At 41.2% G+C, this 22789-nt stretch overlaps 1 protein-coding gene across 5 annotated transcripts in view; it reads right to left on the bottom strand.

Moving 5' to 3' along the window:
* SEPTIN10 (septin 10) overlaps positions 1 to 22789 on the bottom strand; it is a 70265-nt gene that overhangs the window by 46593 nt on the left and 883 nt on the right. Inside the window, exons 2-3 of one of the 5 annotated variants that reach the window (XM_077960247.1) lie at positions 10701 to 10820; positions 9003 to 9120 (exon numbers count right to left, since the gene is read on the bottom strand). The exons of 2 other annotated variants lie outside the window; for them this stretch is intronic. In XM_077960247.1, the coding sequence (XP_077816373.1) occupies positions 9003 to 9044 (42 nt within the window). In that variant the 5' untranslated portion in view covers positions 9045 to 9120; positions 10701 to 10820. The remainder of the gene's footprint in view (positions 1 to 9002; positions 9121 to 10700; positions 10821 to 22789) is intronic. 2 more of the 5 variants (XM_077960248.1, XM_077960249.1) reach the window with 2 other exon arrangements.

Here is a 22789-nt window from a genome sequence, read left to right on the forward strand (position 1 = left end):
TAATCATTTATAGAACTCATATTACACATCCATATCACTATGCTAGCTCGTTAAGTTCATTTTCTTATTTAATCTTTACAATACATCTGAGCTACATGTAGTATTATTCCCACAGCCTAGATGAAAAAATTCGGATTCTGAAAGGTTGAGTAATTTACCCGAAATCATACAAGCCAGTAGGGTGTAGACATAGGTCTGATTTGACTGCCAAACTGGTGTTCCTTCTGCTGCCCCAAGTTGTAAACCAAATGGATATTCACTGTTCCCAACAGTAGAGAATGAGGGAAGAGAGGTACAAGAAAAACTGTACTAATTCCAAGGTACTGCTATCCTACTTCTGAATACAGCACAAGATACTGAGGAAACGTCACATTATTTAAAAAGTAGTATTAATATTGGTAAAAAAATTGCAAATGGTACCAATGAGAATACAGTGCACATTACTCCCTTCCCACTCTTGATTCTCTAGTAGCTCAGCGCTCTTCCCGAGAGGCACCAGACCCTTATGCATCCTTCCAGAGAGAGGCTGTGCATGTCTAAGCAGGCCTCCTTTGTTTATATAAATGGTAGCTGTCTACTGCTCTGTGCTGTGGTTTTTTTTGCTGAATCTTTCTGAGACTGTTTCGCCGTACTATTTAGATCTACCTCATTCTTTCTACAGCATAGTGTTCTCCTCTGTGTACTACAGTGTGGTATATATACAGACGCTCTTCATTGAGACTGTCCTCTCCTCTGTACTTACAATGAACCATGCTGCAACAAATGGCACTGCAATGAAAGACAGAACTTGGGTGCTCCCACCACCTCACCCTGATCCTCTGCGTGCACACACACAGTGAATGAATCCTACACAGACAAAATAGTGCACATCGTGACTGACAACAATCTTTTGCTGGTACATTTTGATAAAATAGGCTGACCTTGTAACTGAACACTCCGAATAACAGTGTTTTTTTTGTTTTGTTTTGTTTTGTTTTGAGACAGAGTCTCGCTCTGTCACCCAGGCTGGAGTGCAGTGGCGCAATCTCAGCCACTGCAACCTCTGCCTCCCGGGTTCAAGCAATCCTCCTGCCTCAGACTCCCAAGCAGCTGGAATTACCAGCAAGCGCCACCACACGTGGCTTATGTTTGTATTTTTAGTAGAGATGGGGTTTTCACCACGTTGGCCAGGGTGGTCTCAAACTCCTGACCCAAGTGATCCTACCGCCTTGGCCTCCCAAAGTGTTGGGATTATAGGCCTGAGCCCCCGCGCCCAGCCAACAGTGTTTTCAAATACTAGGTTTTTCTAACACAAAATGATGTTTGTCAGTTGGAAGATGCTCCTATAGAAAAGCATGCAAAAGCTCAGTGAGGGACACAATGGTCCTGGTTGTGTTTTCACAATCTGAAAAGTGAAAAGTATGTAATGATACAAAGCACATCAGAGACTAGCCTGATTTTAATACCTGGCCTCAGGCTTTAGCTTTTAACTACACATATACTTCACTTACACCCTGCCATTCTGAAAGGCCCCCCAATCCCAGTCACCATGTGGTACCTAAGCAGTATCACATCCCTCTAGTCTGTAGAATACAAGCAAAGTGAGAGCCCCTGGAAACAAACAGTGGTGGTTACAGAAATTTGGAGAAATTAGAGACCACTGAAGGCAGGAGTCAAAGAAGAAAATGACTTTGAAGTGAGTCAGGAAAGAGGTACAGATCTAGATGAGACATTTAAGGTAGAAAAAAAAATCCCTAAATACCACAAGGCAGAATTTCGTACTAGAAGAAAACACAGTAAGTGCAAGAATTTGATGGAAAAAAGGAACAGATTAGGGACAATACCTGAATGGCAGACTGAGTAAACCAGAAGTGTCCATTTAGAGTCTGACTTTCTGCTAAAGGCTAAGAAGTGCCACAGATAATATTTGGCTAGGGGCCCTGTTCAGAGCCCTGCACTAGACACAATAAGGAGTAGGGTAGAACATTCCATGCTTGTCGTTAATTCCGGACCTAACATACTACCTGCTTGCCTCTCAGCATCTGTCTCTACTATAAGTGATGTACTACACATATAATTCACCGAGGCTGTATTATTTTGACTTGTCAAGTATAGAACTTTAAGGAAAAGTTTAATTTTAATTTTATTTTAGAGACAAGATCTCCCTCTATTGCTTAAGCTGGAGTGCAGTGGTGCGATCACAGCTCGCTGCAGCCTCAACCTCCTGGGCTAAGGGGATCCTTCCACATCAGTCTCCCAAATAGCTGCAACTACAGGCACGCACCACCACACGCGGCTGAAAATCAAACTTTAAAAATTACTGATAAAAAAGTGGTTTTTAGTTTTTAATATAGTGATGCTATATGATCAGCATATGATGAGTTTTGGTAAAATGCTGCTTAGTGTTGATAAGTAAAATTTGCTTAGAAAAAAATTAGAGGCTTTAGGCTGGGCGCTGTGGCTCACGCCCGTAATCCCAGCACTTTGGGAGGCTGAGGCAGATGGATCACGAGATCAGGAGATTGAGACCATCCTGGCTAACATGTGAAACCCCATCTCTACTAAAAATACAAAAAAATTAGCCAGGTGTGCTGGTGGGCGCCTGTAGTCCCAGCTACTTGGGAGGCTGACGCAGGAGAATGATGTGAACCCAGGAGGCGGAGCTTGCAGTGAGCTGAGATCACGCCATTGCACTCCAGCCTGGCAGATAGCGAGACTCCGTCTCAAAACAAAAAAGAGAAAAAAGAAAAAAATTAGAGGTTTTATACTCATTTACCATTAAATTTAAATAAAATACAGGTTAAATTTCTGTCATTTATGTAAGTTCATATCAAATATCTGCTTTTGTTTATTGATTTACTGTGTTTCTGAACATCTGCCAAAAAGCCTACATAAAATCTCAGTGGATGAATGTTTTGATCAGGAAGTTTAAATGAGTCACATTAAAGTAATATGAATAATTATTTCAAATATTTTCCACTAGTACTACTTGGTCAGTTAAATTTCCAAAACAAGTTTAATACTGGAAAAGGTTTGAATTTTTTTTTAATTTATTAACTTAGTTATTTTTGAAACAAGTTCTGGCTCTGTCACCCAAGCTGGAGTGCAGAGGCACGATCTTGGCTCACTGCTGAGATCCTCCACCTCCCAGGCTCAAGCTATCCTCCTGCCTCAGCCTCCTGAGTAGATGGGACCACCAGCACATCCCAGTATGCCTGGCTAAATTTTTTGTAGAGACGAGGACTCACTCTGTTGCCCAGGCTGGTCTCGAACTCCTGAGCTCAAGCAACTTGTCTGCCTCAGCCTCCCAAAGTGCTAGGATTATAGGCATGAGCCACCGTGCCCGGCTGGAAAAGGTTTTTAATAAATTAGCAGGAAAAATAACAATAGGACAAGTGTTGGCTGAATCCCTCTAATGGCAAACAGAGCTCTGTGTAGGGCTAAGAAACACTAAATTAGAAAAAAATTAAAAATCTGCCAAGAAGAATTCTGGCCTGCTCTACCGTTGACCACTACTTAGTATGTGTAAACCACTCAGCTAGGCTCTGCAGTTTCAACAATACTAAGATATGGCCCTTGACCTTGTGACTGTGTCTCAAGAGAAACATGAATGCACAACAGGCAACCACAATCTCGTTTCAACGTACAAGGGGGTAAGGAGACTAACCATCTCAACCCACCTTTGACTACATAGTCAATTTGCTTCTATTTCAAAGATACATATATCACACACACACACAAAACCATATATAAATCTACACACCTACTTTCCAAAAGGAAAAATCCCATACAGTAACTTAACTCCTAGCAAAGTCAACCATATACTTTTTAAAAAGTTGTATTATCTATGAGTCCTAGAAAGAAGTGCCAGACGTGAGACAGCTGGAGGAAGGTCAGGTGCTCCACCTTCTTTAAAATCTCAGTTTGTGGGATACAGGCAATGTGAGAGACACACAATTCATCCTGGGGCCCTTGGGAGACATGGCCTTTTCCTATCTGCCAATTACAGATAAACTTATGATGGTTCTTTCACAACAGGCCTCAGATAACAATTTTCCTTACCCTGCTGGGAAACATTTCTGAAAATACCTTACAGCCGCCCCTTAAGCAGAACAATGAGGCTCAGGCAACAGAATCCTAACTTAGCTTTATAATCGCTTCACTGTGTTTTTGTTTTGTTTTGTTTTGTTTTTTTGAGATGGAATCTCATTCTTGTTGCCCAGGCTGGAGTGCAATGGCATGATCTCAGCTCACTGCAACCTCTGCCTCCCGGGTTCAAGCTATTTGTCTGCCTCAGCCTCCCAAGTAGAGAAGCTGGGATTACAGGCATGCACCACCACACCCAGCTAATTTTTGTATTTTTACTAGAGACAGGGTTTCTCCATGTTGGTCAGGCTAATCTCGAACTCCTGACCTCAGGTGATCTGCCCACCGCAGCCTCCCAAAGTGCTGTGATTACAGGCGTGAGCCACCGCGCCTGGCCTTATAATCGCTTCCCTTTAACTTCACTTTTCCAAAATGTTTTATTATTATAAAGTTAGTCCAAAACATAGAACCAAAGTTTTTAAACCGCCCCTTGGGATTCTATGAGATGTTTCTTGGCATTCTTTAGGACAATACAAGCAAGAGTGAGAGAGAGAACAAAAAGCAAAAAGTGGCCTAAATAATTATCATCTGGAGGCCGGGAGTGGTGGCTCACGCTTGTAATCTCAGCACTTTGGGAGGCTGAGGCGGGTAGATCACTTGAGGTCAGGAGTTCAAGACCAGCCTGGCCAACATGGTGAAACCCCATCTCTACTAAAAATACAAAAACTAGCCAGGCGTGGCAGTGCATGCCTGTAATCCCAGCTACTGAGGAGGCTGGGTTCAATTAATTTGCTCATTTGCTCCATTTACCAGGAGGCAGGAGAACTGCTTGAACCCGGAAGGCTGAGGTTGCAGTGAGTCAAGATCACACCACTGCACTCCAGCCTGGGCAACACAGAGAGACTTGGTCTCAAAAAAAAATAAAAATTAAAAGAAAAATTATTATCGGGGCCTATTTTATGAGTTTCAGGAGGGTGGGGTATTTGGCTTGAAACAATACTTTGAAAGATTCCACAGACTCATTATTTAAAATCATTTTATAAAATCTTCAGGTTACGGGAAAATTCAAGTTAAAATAAAGTTACAGATTAACAGTGATCCAAAATTTTCCTAAAACAAGCAGTAACATTAAGTTATTCAAGTTAATGCAGACCATACTGCTAGAAGGGGATGCTAATTACAGCCCAGAAAAAAAAAGAACTCAAGTGGAGGCCGGGCGCGGTGGCTCACACCTGTAATCCCAGCACTCTGGGAGGCCAAGACTGGCAGATCACTTGAGGTCAGGAGTTTGAGACCAGCCTGGCCAACGTGGTGAAACCCTCTCTCTACTAAAAATACAAAAATTAGCCAGGCTTGGTGGTGTGTGCCTGTAATCCCAATTACTTGGGAGGCTGAGGCAAGAGAACTGCTTGAACCCAGGAGGCAGAGGTTGCAGTGAGCCGAGATTGCGCCACTGCACTCCAGCCTAGGCAACAGAGCAAGACTCAGTCTCAAAATAAACAAATAAATAAATAAAATAAAAGAACTCAAGTGAAATTACCAAGAGTGAGCAACATAAGATAGCAGCAAGTTGGCCTCCAGTGTGCGTGGCCTGTTTGCATATCCCCGGGAGGGTGTCAGTATAGCAAGGCTTACAGTTGTCCAATCCCATCAAAATAGCACCTCCATTATACCATCAAACTCCAACAAATACATCAAAAGTTAAAGGATAACTGCAAATTCTACTTTTTAATCTCAAAAGATCATCAGGATGGGGAAATTCTTGAAGTAGTTCATATAAAAGTTAACAGTCTCAAGCTTAACAAAAGCTTGCACTACAACAATAACAGTTGAAAATACAAATGCAATTTTATTTTAAAATTACTCCTCCTAATTAGAAAATTATTATAGAAAAAATATCATTTCTAATTTGTGCTGTTACTAATTAGTAACATTGCAATGAATGTTCCAATTTGTGCTATTTTACTAACACTACAACAAACTTCCTCTCATGGCAGCCAAAGAGGTGTGCCCTTCCGATTCCCCCTTCAAGCAATACCTAGTCCTGTGCCTACAAAGATTGCAGCTCGCTGACCATCTCTACCTGCAGAGCTTTCGGAATCTGCTGCAGTATAGACCCAAGACCACCTTCTCCCTAGGCAGCTGGTAGGTGAAGACTGGGCACAGTAAGGATGTCAGGGCTGCCTGGCCCAGACTTTGTCAGATCCACACCGTTCTGCAGCTCTCACTGCCCAACTGGGCTTCCTCCCTTCTTTCCTTGCATGGCTATCAAGATCTGGATCAGGGTCTGAAGGCTTCCTCCCCAACACCCACATGTCCTGCTTTCTTCCCTCTTCAACTTTCACAGGCAATATTCCCCCTGCCCCTCATCTCCAAGAAATCTCCTACACTGCTAGCTCCTCCTACATGTCTGCTTCCAGAATTCCACCCAACTCACCAGTATAACCATCAATTATTCTGTGCATCTGACAATATCTTCGTGATAAATTCCTAGAATATCATTCCTGTTCCAAGCAAACTGCCAAGCTGCCCCTCAAAAAGACTGGACCTGCTTATATTTCTAATACTAGCAATGAGTTGAAAAAAAAAAAAAAACACACAAACTGTTTTTCCTCTACCCTCACACAACACAGGATAATTTTGTGACCAAATGTGGGAAGTTTTTCCCACCCACCAAGCAAGAATCAGTTCTGTAGTGGACACCAGCTGGGTGCCCTCTGATTTAATTCTGACACTGTCCACTTGGCAATAGAGTCAGATCCCACAGACTGAGGGCTAGTCCCCAAGACTCTGCCCCATCCCCACTCGACTTCTGCTCATCACAAGTAACAAATGGTTAGAAATCAGGATTCCCACAACCCCCATCTCAGGTTCAATTAATTTGCTCATTTGCTCCATTTACCAGTTTATTACAAAGAATATTTTAAAGGATACAAATAAACAGCCGGATAAAGAGAAAGAGATACAAAGCTCAAGATCTGGAAGAGTCCCAAGCCCAGGGGCTTCTGTCCCCATGGAGGGGGGTGTGCTACCCTCCCAACACATCGATGTGTGTAAGCCTCCACGTGTTTGGCTATCTGCAAGCTCTCTGAACCCAGTCCTTTGTTCTTAAGGAGCCTCCATTATACAGGCATAGTTGATTAACCACTGGCCACTGGTGATCAATTAACTCTCAGCCTCTCTCCCTTTCCTAGAGCCTGGGGGATGAAGCTGAAAGTCCCAATACTCTAATCTTGCCTTGTTCTTTCTGGTGACCAGCCCCATCCTGAAGCTACCTAGGGACTGCCAGCCATCAGTCATCTCATTAGCATACAAAAGACGTAACTTTGGAAGTTTTAAGGATTTCAGGAGTTGTATGTCAGGGGGTCAAAGACCAAATACATATTTCACAATAATCACAAATGTATAAAAGGGTCCATTTCATTATATATTAATCAGTACAGGGTATTAATTTTTAAATTTTTGTAAATTTGACAGGCAAAACTGACATCTTAATTTGACTTCTGGTATTTTAAACATTTTTTGGCTTACTGGCCATTTCTACTATATTTCCATAAATCACCAATTCATGTTTTCCCACTTGCCTATCAGGGTACTCCTTTGTTTCTCTTACTAGTAAGAGCTAATGAGTAGTGTAACTCTTTGCTTGTCATGTGTATCATAAATATCTTTTCCTGATTTATTACTGATCTTTCCAGTTTTCATAAAGTCTAATCTATAAATCTTTTCTTTATGGCTTCTTCCTTAAATATAAAACTTAAAATATCTTTCTACACCCTGAAGTTAAAAAAAGTAACTAAATTTTATTTTATGATGTCTTACAGATTAAGTTTTATAATACTCTACGAGTTACTTTCTAGTACTGTATGAGTCAAGGAAACATGACTTTTTCCCAATATTGTTAGCCTACTGCAGCATAAGAGGATTAAGGGACAGCAAAGTCTGTCGTATGGAAATGAGCTTCCCAAGGGAAAAACCAGGACCCATGAATAGACTAGTGAGGCAGATTTTGACATAAGGAAGGGAAATGACTGAAGGACTCAAGCTGTCTAACAGAAATGAGCTGCCAAGGAAGCACTGAGCTCAGGCCCTGGAAGGGTTCCAACAGCGGCACAGTAACCCCTATCAATACTACAGAGCTGATTTCTGTACTATGCGGGTAACAAAGGTAACAATTTTCTAAGATCCCTTTCAGCTCAGATTTTATAACCATAACTTGGAACAAGCAATGAGAGAGAGTATGTGATGTGAAGAATGAAAATAACTTACAGAAACTGCATGAACAGAAAGGGAGATTCTGGACAATAAAATTAAGATTAAGACAATAAAATTGCATCTTATTGATGTGAAAAGACCCTGTGGAACTAAATCTCAAGGCTTATTTAAATAAAAAGTAGGCCGGGCACGGTAGCTCATGCCTGTAATACCAGCACTTTGGGAGGCCAAGGCGGTGGATCACCTAAGGTTAGGAGTTCGAGACCAGCCTGACCAAAATGGTGAAACCCCGTCTCTACTAAAAGTACAAAATTAGCCGAGTGTGGTGGTGCATGTCTATAATCCCAGCTACTCAGGAGGCTGAGGCAGGAGAATCGCTTGAACCTGGGAGGCAGAGGTTGCAGTGAGCCGAGATCACACCATTGCACTCCAGTCTGGGCAACAAAAGCGAAACTCCGTCTCAAATTAATAAAAAAAAAAAAAAGGATTACTAGATGGCTTGAATTCCTTCAAAAGAGAGCATGTTCCATGTAGGCTAAGTGACAGAAAAGCCAATGAAATTTGAGAAGGCATTAATTTGGCCCAGGAAAAGCAAATGAGAGAGGAGTTGAAGAAAAGGGAAAGGAAGAGAAATAGATACATATTAAAAGGACTTAAAGCCTGAACAACACGGGCAGATCCTGTCTCAAAAAAAAAATTTAGCCAGGCACAGTGGTGCGTACCTGTAGAAACAGATACTTGGGAGGCTGAGGCAGGAGGATCATCTGAGCCTGGGAGGTCAAGGCTGCAGTAAGCTGTTACTGTGCCACTATACTCTGGCCTGGGCAACAGACCACGGCCCTGTTTCAAAAACAAAAACAAAAAACAAAACAAAAAAGCATTAAAAGCATTAAAAGGAAAAGAACATTTGAGGAAAAAAAGAATACTTAGGAATCAGTGAGAAGTCTATCAATGCTTTTCACTTATTCCACAAATGTATACAATATTATCATTATTATTATTATTTTGAGACGGAGTCTTACTCCGTCACCTAGGCTGGAGTACAGTGGTGCAATCTCGGCTCACTGCAAGCCCCACCTCCTGGGTTCACACCATTCTCCAGCCTCAGTCTTCCCAGCAGCTGGGACTACAGGCACACACCGCCACGCCTGGCTAATTTTTTTGTGTGTATTTTTAGTAGAGACGGGGTTTCACCGTGTTAGCCCAGATGGTCTCAATCTCCTGACCTCGTGATCCGCCCACCTCGGCCTCCCAATGTGCTGGGATTACAGGCGTGAGTCACCACGCAGTGCCTCACAATATTATTTCTAAAGCCTTACATTTTAAGGACAGAGTAACAGACCCCAGGCATTGTGGATCAAAGCTGTATTAATCAATATTCTTGCAATTTAAATCTTAGTACAATTGGGAGACATACATACAACTAAAAATATGGAAAAGACACTCAGGGTATAATGAAATCTGCATAGTCAGAGAAGGCACTGGCAAGAAAAGGCTTGAACAGAGACTTGAAGAAACAGGAAATTTCCTAGCAAATAAAGACTGGCTGGGCATGGTGGGTCCTGAGGTCAGGAGTTCGAGACCAGTCTGGCCAATATGGTGAAACCCCATCTCTGCTAAAATTTTTTTTAAATAGTTAGCCGGGTGTGGTGGCGGGTGCCTGTAATCCCAGCAACTTGGGAGGCTGACACAGAAGAATTGCTTGAACCTAGGAGGCGGAGGTTGCAGTGGTTGAGATTGTGCCACTGCACTCCACCCTGGGTGACAGAGCAGGACTCCATCTAAAAAAAAAAAAAAAAGAAGAAAGAAAGAAAAGAAAGAAACAAAGAGGCTGGGCGCAGTGGCTCACGCCTGTAATCCCAGCACTTTGGGAGGTCGAGGCAGGTGGATCACGAGGTCAAGGAGATCGAGACCATCCTGGCTAACATGGTGAAACCCTGAATCTACTAAAAATATAAAAAATTAGCCAGGCACGGTGGCAGGCACCTGTAGTTCCAACTACTTGAGAGGCTGAGGCAGCAGAATGGCGTGAACCCAGGAGGCGGAGCTTGCAGTGAGCCAAGATTGCGCCTCTCCAAGCTTGGGCAACAGAGCAAGACTCTGTGAAATAAAATAAAAGAGAAGGGGAGGGGTGGGGAGGGGAGGGATGGGAAGGGTGGGGAAGGGTAGGGGAGGGATGGGAAGGGGTGGGGAAGGGTAGGGGAGGGATGGGAAGGGGTGGGGAAGGGGAGGGGAGGGATGGGAAGGGGTGGGGAAGGGGAGGGAAGGGGAGGGATGGGGAAGGGGAGGGGAGGGGTGGGGAAGGGAGGGAAGGGGAGGAACAAGACAGTAGTGGAATCAGCATATGCCAAAGGTACAAATATAACCAGTATGGTTGGAAAAGCACAGTGAGCTCATCATTGAAATCCAAAGAGGCTTACATGTAAATGCAAGGACAGCAGAAAAGGTGAGGCTGCAAGAGGCCAGGAGTCCCTTATGACTTAGTGACTTCATGATTCTGAGTCCAAGTGACTCAAACTAAGGTCACTGGAGAGACGTCACTGTGAAGCAGGAAAGAGAATAGGAGAGGAATCAGCACAGGTTTGATGCAATTTTGGAACTACTGAGTTTATGGTTCCTATGAGCACCCTGGATCCCTCAAATAACTTTTATGTAATCACCCAAATCTTTAGTCAAGCATATAATTAGGGTAAATTTTACATTATCCAAAACAAATATACGTGGCCCAGTGGTAATTCTCACTTCTCTTGAAGTTTCCACTGATTCCTTGAGACTGGAATTGTTCTATACTGATAAGAGCACTAAAGATTCAGCTTAATTCATCAAGCCAGTTAGGCTTAGTTTTTAGGCTGAATATAATTATACCATATTACTAGTATCAGGCAGCAGTTTATAAAATATTATCTCATTTTTATAGTCAGAAAAAAAATCGTCAAAAGGAAGAAAAAAGTTGCATATATTGAAATGGGGGAATTATTACTACAATGGGCAATTACTACTACAAAGATTAGAAGAAATAAAAAAATTGAGAGAAATGGATATGTGACATTAAGCAGTAGAAGAATACAGGTTTGTGCTGTATTAACACCATGGTTAAAAGTAAAAATGATTTCTGCATATGAACAAATATTATGAAGTCTGATTCTTGGAGGGGGAATAAATATTTCCCTTTCTTTTTGATATCTATTAATATTATTACTTAGGTGAATTTAACAAAGACTAATACAGAAAAAAGACTACAGGTCTTCCTCAAATATCTAAAAAAATGCATTTAATCAGCAGCTATGTATTGAGTGCCTACTATGTTACAGAAACTGTCTTAAGTACTGGGGATGCATAAGTTAAAAAACAGAAAAATCTCTGCTCTTACACGGCTCCTATTCCAGTTAGGGAAAGACAGACAAAAATCTAAGTAAAGCATACACTTTGCTAGAGGATGATAAATGAAATAAAGAAAAATAAGGCAGGGAAAGCAGATAGGAAATGTGGAGGTGGCATGAGCAAGGGATGGGCACTTCTACCCTGTGTGTTTACCCGCTTAGGGGGGCACAAGGACAAGGGCAGAAAACTGAAAAGGTGGGGACTGAAAGGATAATCTATGCAGATGCTGAAATCATCCAGAATTCTGACAGGTCTAATGTTAGAGAATTATAGGCAGTCAGTAGCTAAACCATCAGGCACCAGGAGAGGTGGTGTTTCAGATATGAGCGCAACAAAGGCATGTGGTTAGCAGACAGTATGACAGCTGAGTGAGGTCAGAACTGTTAGCCGGGAGAAGGAGGATCTGGAAATTGATGTGAGGAATGTGGTAATCAACTATTCCATCTACAGATTCTAGGGTACAAGGTGAATCCATAAATGACAGAAAGTTCCCAGACATTCCCTCTGGGAAAAAGTTCAGTCAACGTAAAATTAGTCAAATATTTCTGTATTCTGACTAAAATCACGAATACATAAAGGAAGGCATGGCCCACCTTAACCAAGAATAGCAGTGGGCAAACCTTCCTAGGAAGCTGTGGAACAAGACACAGGTCATAACGAATTGAAAACTGTCACTGATTATCCCTCTTTCAGCTATGCTGACAAACACGTGATTCCTGTTCCTGCTCAGAGGCAATCCTTTTGAACCCAGTCATAGCCTCTGGTTACTCCGGCTGCACCCAGGCCCTGCGGGATCTGGCCCCACCTAGTCTCCAGCTTCATCTTGCTCCTGATGTCCTCCTCTGGCATGTTTCAGACACACCAAAGCTCCACTCACCACCAGCCCTTTGCAATGCCATTCCCTCTACCTGGATGCCCTTCCCATCCTTTGTCCCACACAAAGGTTCTTCCCCTCAAGGGGCTTATATTATAGTGAGGAGACAGAGTTAAACAAGAAAACAAACCGTGTAAGTGCTGTGAAAGAAAGAAGTAATGTGGTAAGAGTGTAACTGAGGTGGTAGTAGGGAGGAGATTTTCACAAAGGCCCAAATGCAACTCAATGGAGAAAGTAGAGTTTAAAAAAAAAACAAAAAACAAAAACAACAACAACAAAAAAAACAGTGCTGGAACAATTGGACACCCATATGCTAAAATGAGAAAAAAGAACCTCGATTCATATCTGGTACCACATATAAAAATTTATGCAAAATGGAGCGCTGACCTAAAAACTTCTAGAAGAAAAGGTATAAAATCTTTGTGACTTTGGGTTAAGCAAATACTTTTTAGCTACAACACAAGAAGCACAATCTATAAAAGAAAAAATGATGAACTGGACTTAAATAAAAAAATTCTGCTCTTCAAAAGATGTAGTTAAAGAGACTGAGCTGGGCACGGTGGCTCACAACTGTCATCCCAGCACTTTGGGAGGCCCAAACAGGTGGATGGCTTGAGTTCAGGAGTTCAAGACCAGCTGGGCAACATGGTGAAACCCCGTCTCTACAAAAAATTTAAAAAATTACCTAGGTGTGGTGACGCATACCTATAGTCCCAGCTATTCAAAAGACTGAGGCAAGGGGATCAGCCAAGTTGAGACAGTCGAGGCTACAGTGAGCCATGATCATGCCCCCCTGCCCTCACTTCAGCCTGGGAGATAGAGGGAGACCCTGTCTCAAAAGAAAAAAGGGACTGAAAAAACAAGAAAGACAAGATACAGACTGAGATAAAACAGCTGTAACTCATCTGTCTCATAAAGGACTTATACAATAAATATATATGTATATATATTTTTAAACTTGTACAACTCAATATTTAGACACTAACCCAATTGAAAATTGGGAAAAGACGGAACACTTGACCAAGGATGTACAGATGGCCAATAAGCACATGACAGTCATTAGGGAAATGCAAACTAAAACCACAGTGAGATATCACTACATACCTATCAGAATGACTGACAAACAAACAAAAAAACCCCAAAAAACTGACAATATAAAGTACTGGCAAGGATGCAGAGCAACACACTCTCATTCATCACTAGTAGGAATACAAAATGGTACAAACAACTTGTAAACAGTATGACAGTTTCTTATTAAGTTAAACTCATACTTACTATACCACTCAGCAATCCTACTCCTAGACACTGACCAAAGTGAAATGAAAATTTACATTCAGCTGGGTGTGGTGGCTCATGCCTATAATCTCAGCACTTTGGGAGGCCAAGGCAGGTGCATCAACTGGAGGTCAGGAGTTCGAGACCAGCCTGGCCAACATGGTGAAACCCTGTCTCTACTAAAAACACATAAATCAGCCGGGCATGGTGGCCCACACCTCTAATCCCAGCTACTCGGGAGGCTGAGGCAGGAGAATCACTTGAACCCAGGAGGCGGAAGTTGCAGTGAGCTGAAATCATGCCACTGCACTCCAGCCTGGGCGACAGAGTGAGACTCCATCTCAAAAAAACAAAAAACACATTCACACAAAAACCTGTAAGTAAAGGTATACAGTATCCTCATTCATAATTGCCAAAAACTGGAAACAGCCCATATGCTCTTTAAATGGAGAAAGGATGAATAGACTAAATTGCGGCACATCAATATAATGGAATATGACTCAGTGATAAACATGCATGAATCTCAAAGGCATGGCATTGAGTGAAAGAAGCCAGTGCAAAGGCTATGAAAATTCCATACAACTGACACTGCGGAAGGCAAAACAATAGAGGCAGAAAACTGGTCAGTGGTTGTCAGAGGAGGGTGGGATAAGAGGTTGACTACCAACAGCACAAGGACATTTTTGGGGGTTATGGAACTAGCTTAAATAGCTGGTGGTTACACAACTGTATGCCTTCACCAAAACTCATTGAACCTTATACTAAAAAGGGTAAATTTACTGTACATAAATTGTACTTGAGGCCGGGCGCAGTGGCTCATGCCTATAATCCCAGCACTTTGGGAGGCCAAGACGGGCGGATCACCTGAGGTCAGGAGTTTGAGACCAGCCTGCCCAACATGGCAAAACTCTCTCTCTACTAAAAATACAAAAATTAGCCGGGCATGGTGGTGGGTGCCTGTAATCCCAGCTACTCAGGAGGCTGAGGCAGGAGAATCGCTTGAACCTGGGAAACGGAGGTTGAAGTGAGCCGAGATTGCACCACGGCACTCTAGTCTGAGCCACAAGAGTGAAACTCCATCTCAAAAAATAATAAATAAATAAATAAATTGTACTTGAATAACAAAGTTAATTCATAAAAGTATAACAATTTTCTGACTAAAAGGTAGGTAAATGGCAAAGTGTAGCTAAAATAATCAGAATATCTGAGGATAAACTAAATAATATCTGTATAATTTCATAATCAACAAAAAAGAAAATATATAGCAAAATACGAAAATACAAAGCAAAATTAAAATATTTTCTCCAACTGTTCAAATTATAATGCTGGCTTAGGTTCTTTGGTCCTCAGAGTTACATAGAAACTGTAAATTATAATTCTTTTCTATACAACAGAATTTCTGTTACTATATGACAAGCAGCCTATCTTCTACCAAAACAGAGAGCCCCTAGAAATTCTCTCAATGACCCATGTCACAAAGGAGAAGAGTTAACATGACATCAGTATAAATGTATGTTAAGAAGGCTGTTAGAATTAACTGTTTATAGTAGCAACAAATGCAAAATGCTGCATCATTAAGAACTGCCAAAGCCTGGAATGAGGTCTGGGGCAAGGAGGTACAAAGACAACATGGAGGAACAAGAGACATTTTGTGCAAGGATGTGTGAAAGTTGCATCTCATCCAAAAAACTGGAGATAACAGTACTCAGCTCATGGGCTGGGAGAATAAAATGTGATAACACAGGATGGGCGCGCTGTCTCACGCCTGCAATCCCAGCACTTTAGGAGACCAAACAGGGTGGATTACAAAGTCAAGAGATTGAGACTATCCTGGCCAACATGGTGAAACCCCGTCTCTACTAAAACTACAAAAATTAGCTGGGTGTGGTGGCACATGCCTGTAATCCCAGCTACTCAGGAGGCTGAGGCAGGAGAATCGTTTGAACCCAGGAGGCAGAGGTTGCAGTAAGCCGACGTTGCACCACCGCACTCCAGTCTGGCGACAAAGTGAGACTCTGTCTCAAAAAACAAAAAATAAAAAATAAAATGTGATAACACAAGGGAAGTACTTGCCATGGTGAATGCACTTCAGCATCTGGTAGCATTCAATTACCATAATGGACATAGTTATAGCCACAAAGTCCACAGAAAAATATATCTTAACTACTTTATTACCTGCAAAGATCTTCAGAGATTACTGGGCCACTAAAAGTTGAAAATAGCTAAAAAGTTCCCTTCTATTAAAAAAAAAAAAATTGCACTAAAAATTTTAAAGCTATTTCTTTTTTTTTTTTTTTTTTTGAGATGGAGTCTCACTCTGTCACGCAAGCTGGAGTGCAGTGGCACGATGTCAGCTCACTGCAACCTCTGTCTCACAGGTTCAAGCGATTCTCCTGCCTCAGCCTCCCGAGTAGCTGGGACAACAGGCACGCACCACCACGACAGGCTAATTTTTGCATTTTTAGTAGAGACAGGGTTTCACCATGTTGGCCAGGCTGGTCTCGAACTCCTGACCCGAGGTGATCCACCCACCTCAGCCTCCCAAAGTGCTGGGATTACAGGCATGAGCCACTGCGCCCAGCAAAGCTACTTCTTTCAGGAATAGTAAAGAATTGAAAGGCTTCTCATGTTATTTTAAGGCTGAGCATATAAACAGTGTCAGACAGTGAATATTCTTCCTGTCTAAAATGTCTAGCCTGATTTTCTCCACTAACGTGCCCATCTCTTCTTTTACTATTTAGCTCAATATTGAGCTTTTGTAAAAAGCTTTACTTAAAGGTAGTATAAATCATAATCACACAAATAATTTGTATTTTCCAAAAATTCATATTAGTAAGCTGCTTGGAGTAAGAATACATCTCTAAGGTCCTGAGTAGGTTCTCGAATGCCTCATTTAACTTATAATGTACAGAGTATTTAGTCTTAGACTGTTTTCAAATCTAGTAGCAGACTAAGAAGAAAAAACATATGTTGCCCTATTGCTAGGATGGCTAACTATAGATCATGCATTCTCAATGCGGGCAGTACCTGTATTATCTCTCCCCCTAAAGAGAGGAGAAATTGGTTCTTGGGAGGACAAAAATAAATAAATAAATAAATGGTCTGTGGCCTTCAGCAAAGCTCAACCTTATCTGAAAAATGTATATTCTTTAGTACTGGATTCCTCCCATTAGGGAGAACTTAATTACTTGAATTAATTTAACAAAAATCAAATGTTATTAATTACATTTTATTTAAATTTAATTTTTCTCCTGAGGGGACAATAATGAAAAAAATGGTGAGAAACACTGTTCTAGACAAACCTTGAAAAAGGCAAAGTTTAGATTTAGTCTTTTCCCACCTTCCTTTTTGCAGCCCTCCCCTCCCCTGACTCCTCACCCAACTTGCCCTAAATCAAAACCACCTACCTGTGTTCACCCCTAGGGAAACTCTGACTTCCTTGATTCCCAGGATCTCCCTAGGCATTAGGAAAGTCACCCACTGACTAACCTGCCTGGAGGTATCTATACTTTTATAAGACGACAAAAGGACTTTCTATAAAGTAGATTTCATGCAGGGCAAATGGGAAAAAAAACTGAAGATTATGCTGGAGATGGGGAAAAGTTCAATGTCTGTTTCTGAAGCCGTGACTCATTCAGAGTGAGCAGAACTAGCTACTAATTTGTCAACGAGAACATTTCTCATCTATTCACATAGAATTACCTTAGTCAACTATTCCTCTTAAAGGTCCTTTATAACAAAAGCAGTTTTTCATTTTAATTTTCAAAAATCATTTGAGTTAGTTCTGGCCTAACTTAGAGCTCAAGGTAATGTTCCTGCCAAATAGTATATATGCAGCTAAGGGAAAATGTCACCATGCACAGCTTCTATTTGTCTATGAGAAAACTGGGATAGTTTTCTCATGGACACTCACTAAACATTAAAGGTATCCATCAATATACTCCCTACCTAATATTTCACAATTTGTGAACTCTTTCTATGCAACAGACACTCTAAGACAATAGGACTTTCTTGCTATCCCCATAAATACAGACCACACAGAGGGCAGGATAAACTTGACCTGATTCTTAAGGGAGGAACGTAAAGGAAATCAGAGAATAGCCACATTTCCACCTTATCTTTGATAAGCTCCTTGGTTATGTGAAGTTAGGCTGAAACTAGTGTGAAGGAGCTGGGAACCCCATCCTACCTGGCACAGACCAGGCAGCCTATTTACTAAAAATAATACCAACAAAGTATAAGTGCTATATCCCAAGCTATTAAATCTTATTTGTTTTACGGTGTTTAACATTAGAATTTAACAGTTTACTTTTGTCATTATGACTATGAGATACGTGATTCCTCCTCCATAATCCTTAAATCAGTAGTAGATACAAATCCTGAAAAATATTAAATTTTCTAAATAAAGCATTATCTAAATCAACCTTCCAGATGTAATCAGAAGAAAGTGTAAGAATTAAAGTTCTCATTACAAAAGCTTTGCGCATCAGGCATTTTATACTAGGAATGCCCAAAATCTAAAGCAGAGACAAATTACATTAATATGGTTGAAAACAAGGGTCCTGTACATATTCTTGAAGAGAGGGAATCTATCCTGCAGTAGATTATAAAAATTTAAGAGCATCCTTCTCCTTCTTTCCCACACACCAAAATATAATCAATCAATCAATCAATTAATCCAAACAGAGTCTGGGACGTTATAATGAAAATCAGTCTGGGAATATCTGAAAAGTATGAGACTATCAGTGTTACAGCCTAGGGAAGGTGGGGCTTCATTAGAACATACATGTAGATGAACAAACAGCTCCTGGCTGCCTGCAAGCATTTATAATTTATTCATTTAACATCCAGCAAGAGTAAAATTGTCCAAGATAACATACTTTCCATATAAAAAAAATCAACACCTGTCCTCAAAGATATATGAGTATGGCTATGGAGGATACAAAGAATAACACAGGTTGCTCTTCCTGAAGGCAGATCATTTAATTAAGGACGAAAAAATGCAGAGCTTACTTGATGCAAAAGGTTAACAACACAAAAACATAAATTAGGAGGTACTGCAAGGTAGCATATGACCAAATGCCAAATGAGAAGTAGTCTGGCTGTCAGGGGCTGGGGTTCTCTGGGAAAGCTTCAGAGGAAGTAGCATGGGAACTGAGTCTTTCATTATACTACAATGATTATAGGATCTCCAGATGAAGAGATGGGAATATCCGAAGGCGCGGAGATGGTAATTAACAAGACATGAAAGGAAAGAATTAAGAATCACAACTTCAAGACAGAAAGTAAAACAAATGAGAGAAGCCTCTTAGATACAAAAATTATCCTCACTGAAGAATAACTGAGAAGGAATGAGAAAAAAAGTTCAGAAGCATTGTAGCTAAAACAGAAAATGACAAATGTGGACAGGAATTGCAAAGATTTAGACACCACTTAAAAGGTAAGGATAACTGAAGAAGTGGAAAATTACAGCTGTTTCTCAAGAGAGGAAAAGGCAGCCAGTGGACTGTACTCAACACTGTTTCAAGATCCACTATCTCAGTCAGCAATAACTAATTATACAGTCAGGATCTCCTGAATCATAAAATGATGCAATTCCCTAATAAGGGGCATGGTGGAGATAATGGCAGGGACAATATGACACAGAGCAATCTCACAATCACTAGCTGTGGTTCCTTGAGCGAGACACTAAACTTACCTGAAGTGGTTTTTTTTGTTTTTTTTTTTTTTTTTTAAGAAAGAGTCTCGCTCTGTCGCCAGACTGCAGTGCAGTAGTACGATCTCGGCTTACCACAACCTCCACCTCCCAGGTTCAAGCAATCCTCCTGCCTCAGCCTCCTGAGTAGCTGGGACTACAGGTGCACGCAACCATGCCCAGCTAATTGCTGTATTTTTAGTAGAGACGGGGTTTCACCATGAGGTCACGAGGTCTTGATCTCTTGACCTCATGATCCGTCTGTTTGGGTCTCCCAAAGTGCTGGGATTACAGGTGTGAGCGACTGTGCCCAGCTACTTCCCTGAGTTGTAATATCCTCTTCTACTAATAAAAGGTCTGGGCTGGGCACGGTGGCTCATGCCTGTAACCCCAACACTTTGGGAGATTGAGACAGGTGGATCACCTGAGGTTGGGAGTTCAAGACCAGCTTGATCAACATGGAGAAACCCCGTGTCTACTAAAATTACAAAAAATTAGCCAGGTGTGGTGGCGCATGCCTGTAATCCCAGCTACTCGGGAGGCTGGGGTATGAGAATCGTTTGAACCAGGAGGTGGAGGTTGCAGTAAGCTGAGATCACGCTATTGAACTCCAGCCTGGGTGACAGAGCAACACTCCGTCTCCAAAAAAACGAGAGCGAGAAATGAAGAGAAATACTGTGTACATGATTTAGAAAATTCAACACAGTAAAGCTATCAATTCTCCCTAAATTGATATAAACATTTAATGTAATTCCTCTCAAAATCCCAGCAAAATTATTTGTAAATATAGATAAGATGATTCTAAAACTTACACAAAAAGGCACAGAACTAGAGTACCTAAAAATCTGGGGGAGAGGGGAATCAAGTGGGAGAAATCAGTCTACCTTATTTCAGATGTACACAGCTACAGGAATCAAGACTGTGTGCTAATGGAGAACCCAGAAACAGACTGAAATAGACCCACACAAATATGCTCAACTCACTTTTGACAAAAGTGCATCAACAATTCAGTAATTGAAAGCGAGTCTATTCAACAAACGGTGCTGGAGCAACTGGACATCCATAGGCCAAAAAATGGCCCTCAACTTAAGTCTGACACCTAACAGAAAAATTAACTCAAAATGGGTCATAACATAAATATGAAATATAAACTATAAAACTTTTAGGAAAAAAATACGAGAAAATCTTTGGGATCTAAGGTTAGGCAAAGAGTTCTTAAACTTGACACCAAAAGCACAGTCCATAAAAGGAAAAAATGACAAATTTCAACAACATTTAAAAATTTTGCTTTGCAAAATACCCTATTAGAAGATGAAAAGATAAACTACAGACTGAGAGAAAACATTTGCAGATGACATATCTGAGAAAGGACTGGAATTTAGTATGCCTGAAAAACTTTAAACCCAACAGAAAAAAAAAAATCTAACTAGAAAATAGGCAACATGTTGGGAGGCTGAGATGGGACAATCACTTGAGCCCAGGAGTTTGAGACCAGCCAGGGCAACATGGTCACACCCCTGCCTCTACAAAAAATACAAAAATTAGCCGGGTGTGGTGGTGCACACCTATAGTCCTAGCTACTTGGGGTGGCTGAGGCAGGAGGATCGCTTGAGCCCAGGAGGTCGAGGCTGAGGTTGAAGTGAGCCATGTTGGCACCACAGCACTCTAGCCTGGGTGACAATGTGAGAAATGCAAGTTAAAATCACCATGAGGTGTCACCATACACCTATAAGAATGGCTAAATTAAAAATAGGGACAACACCAAATGCTGGTGAGGATGTGCAGAAACTGGACCTCTCCTACTCTTCTGGTGGGGATGGAAAATAATACAGCCATTCTGAGAAAGTTTGGCAGTTCCTTATAAAACTAAGCATGCAATTACCATATGACCCAACAATTGTATTCCTGGGCATCTATCCCAGAGAACTGAAGACTTATGCTTACATTATGAGTTACTGTACATGAATGTTTATAGCAGCTTTATTCCCAAGAGCCAAAAACTGAAAACAACCTAGATGTCCTTCAAACTGTGGCACAATCATACCATGGAATACGACGTCAGCAAACTACAGACACATGCAACAACCTGGATGAATCTCCAGAACTTTGCTGAGTAAAAAAAATCCAACCTCAAAAGGTTACTAACTGGGTGATTCCATTATATAAGTCTTGGAATGACAAAACTATAGGAACAAAAACGAATCACACTGATTGTCTGGGGTTAAGGAGGAGGCAGGGCAGGAAAGAAGTGAGTGTGGTTATAAAAAGGCACTATGGGATCCTCCTGGTCCTGGGAACATCCTTTATCTTCACCGTAGCAATCAATGACAATATCTTGGTTGTGATATCATACTATGGGTTTGCCAGATATTACTGTGGAAAGCTGGGTAAAGGGTTCTCTCTATACTGCATTATTTCTTACAACTGCATACGAATCTACAATTAATGCAAAATAAAGTTTAATTCGAAAATAAGTTAGTCTCAAAGCAAATTAAGTACAATTAAAAAGAAATCTAACATCAGCTAAATGAAGTGCTCCCTTCTGCTCAAGCGTGTCTGGATACGTACTCTACGAATCAAAGAGTTTATAAAACACATTTTCCTCACCAGGACCCCTCAATTCTCCCTCACTCACACATGCGCACAAACACAGCAACTGAGACAAGGGGGGTCCAAACAGAAAATTTGAGATTTTTAAAAATACGCGATAGAATGAAAAGAGACCTGGGCTGAATCGGGGAGAAAAATCTTTGTCCAGGTTCTATAAAACAAACCAACGGTGTCACTTTGGACGGATCCTCTAATCTCTCAGCCTACAATCTGAACTCTTTCTACAATTTAAACTTCTCATGTAGGAGGCTGCTTAGGAGAGTAGTTCTCAAACTTTTTGGTCTCCAGCCTCCAAAGAGCTTTTGTTTACATAGATTAAAACCACTAATGTTTACTATCAGAAATTAAAAGGGAGAATTTGTTTTTAAGAATACACAGACCGGAGCTTGCAGTGAGCTGAGATCCAGCCACTGCACTCCAGCCTGGGCGACAGAGCGAGACTCCGTCTCAAAAAAAAAAAGAATACACAGACATCGGCCCTCCAAACGGTGGTATCATTCCATATCATGTAGCCTTTGGAAAACTCGATGTACAGGTCCTTGGTACTATTATGAAAATAGTTGTAACGACACTTTGAAAACCGCTGGCTTACTAGCAAGCGAAATAAATATACAAAAGTAACTGGAAAGGTTCAAAACAATGAACAAACGCGTTCTTTTAGAGTACAAAAGAGT

The sequence above is a fragment of the Macaca mulatta genome, chromosome 13, assembly GCF_049350105.2.
Source record: "Macaca mulatta isolate MMU2019108-1 chromosome 13, T2T-MMU8v2.0, whole genome shotgun sequence".
NCBI classification, from domain to species: Eukaryota; Metazoa; Chordata; class Mammalia; order Primates; family Cercopithecidae; genus Macaca; species Macaca mulatta.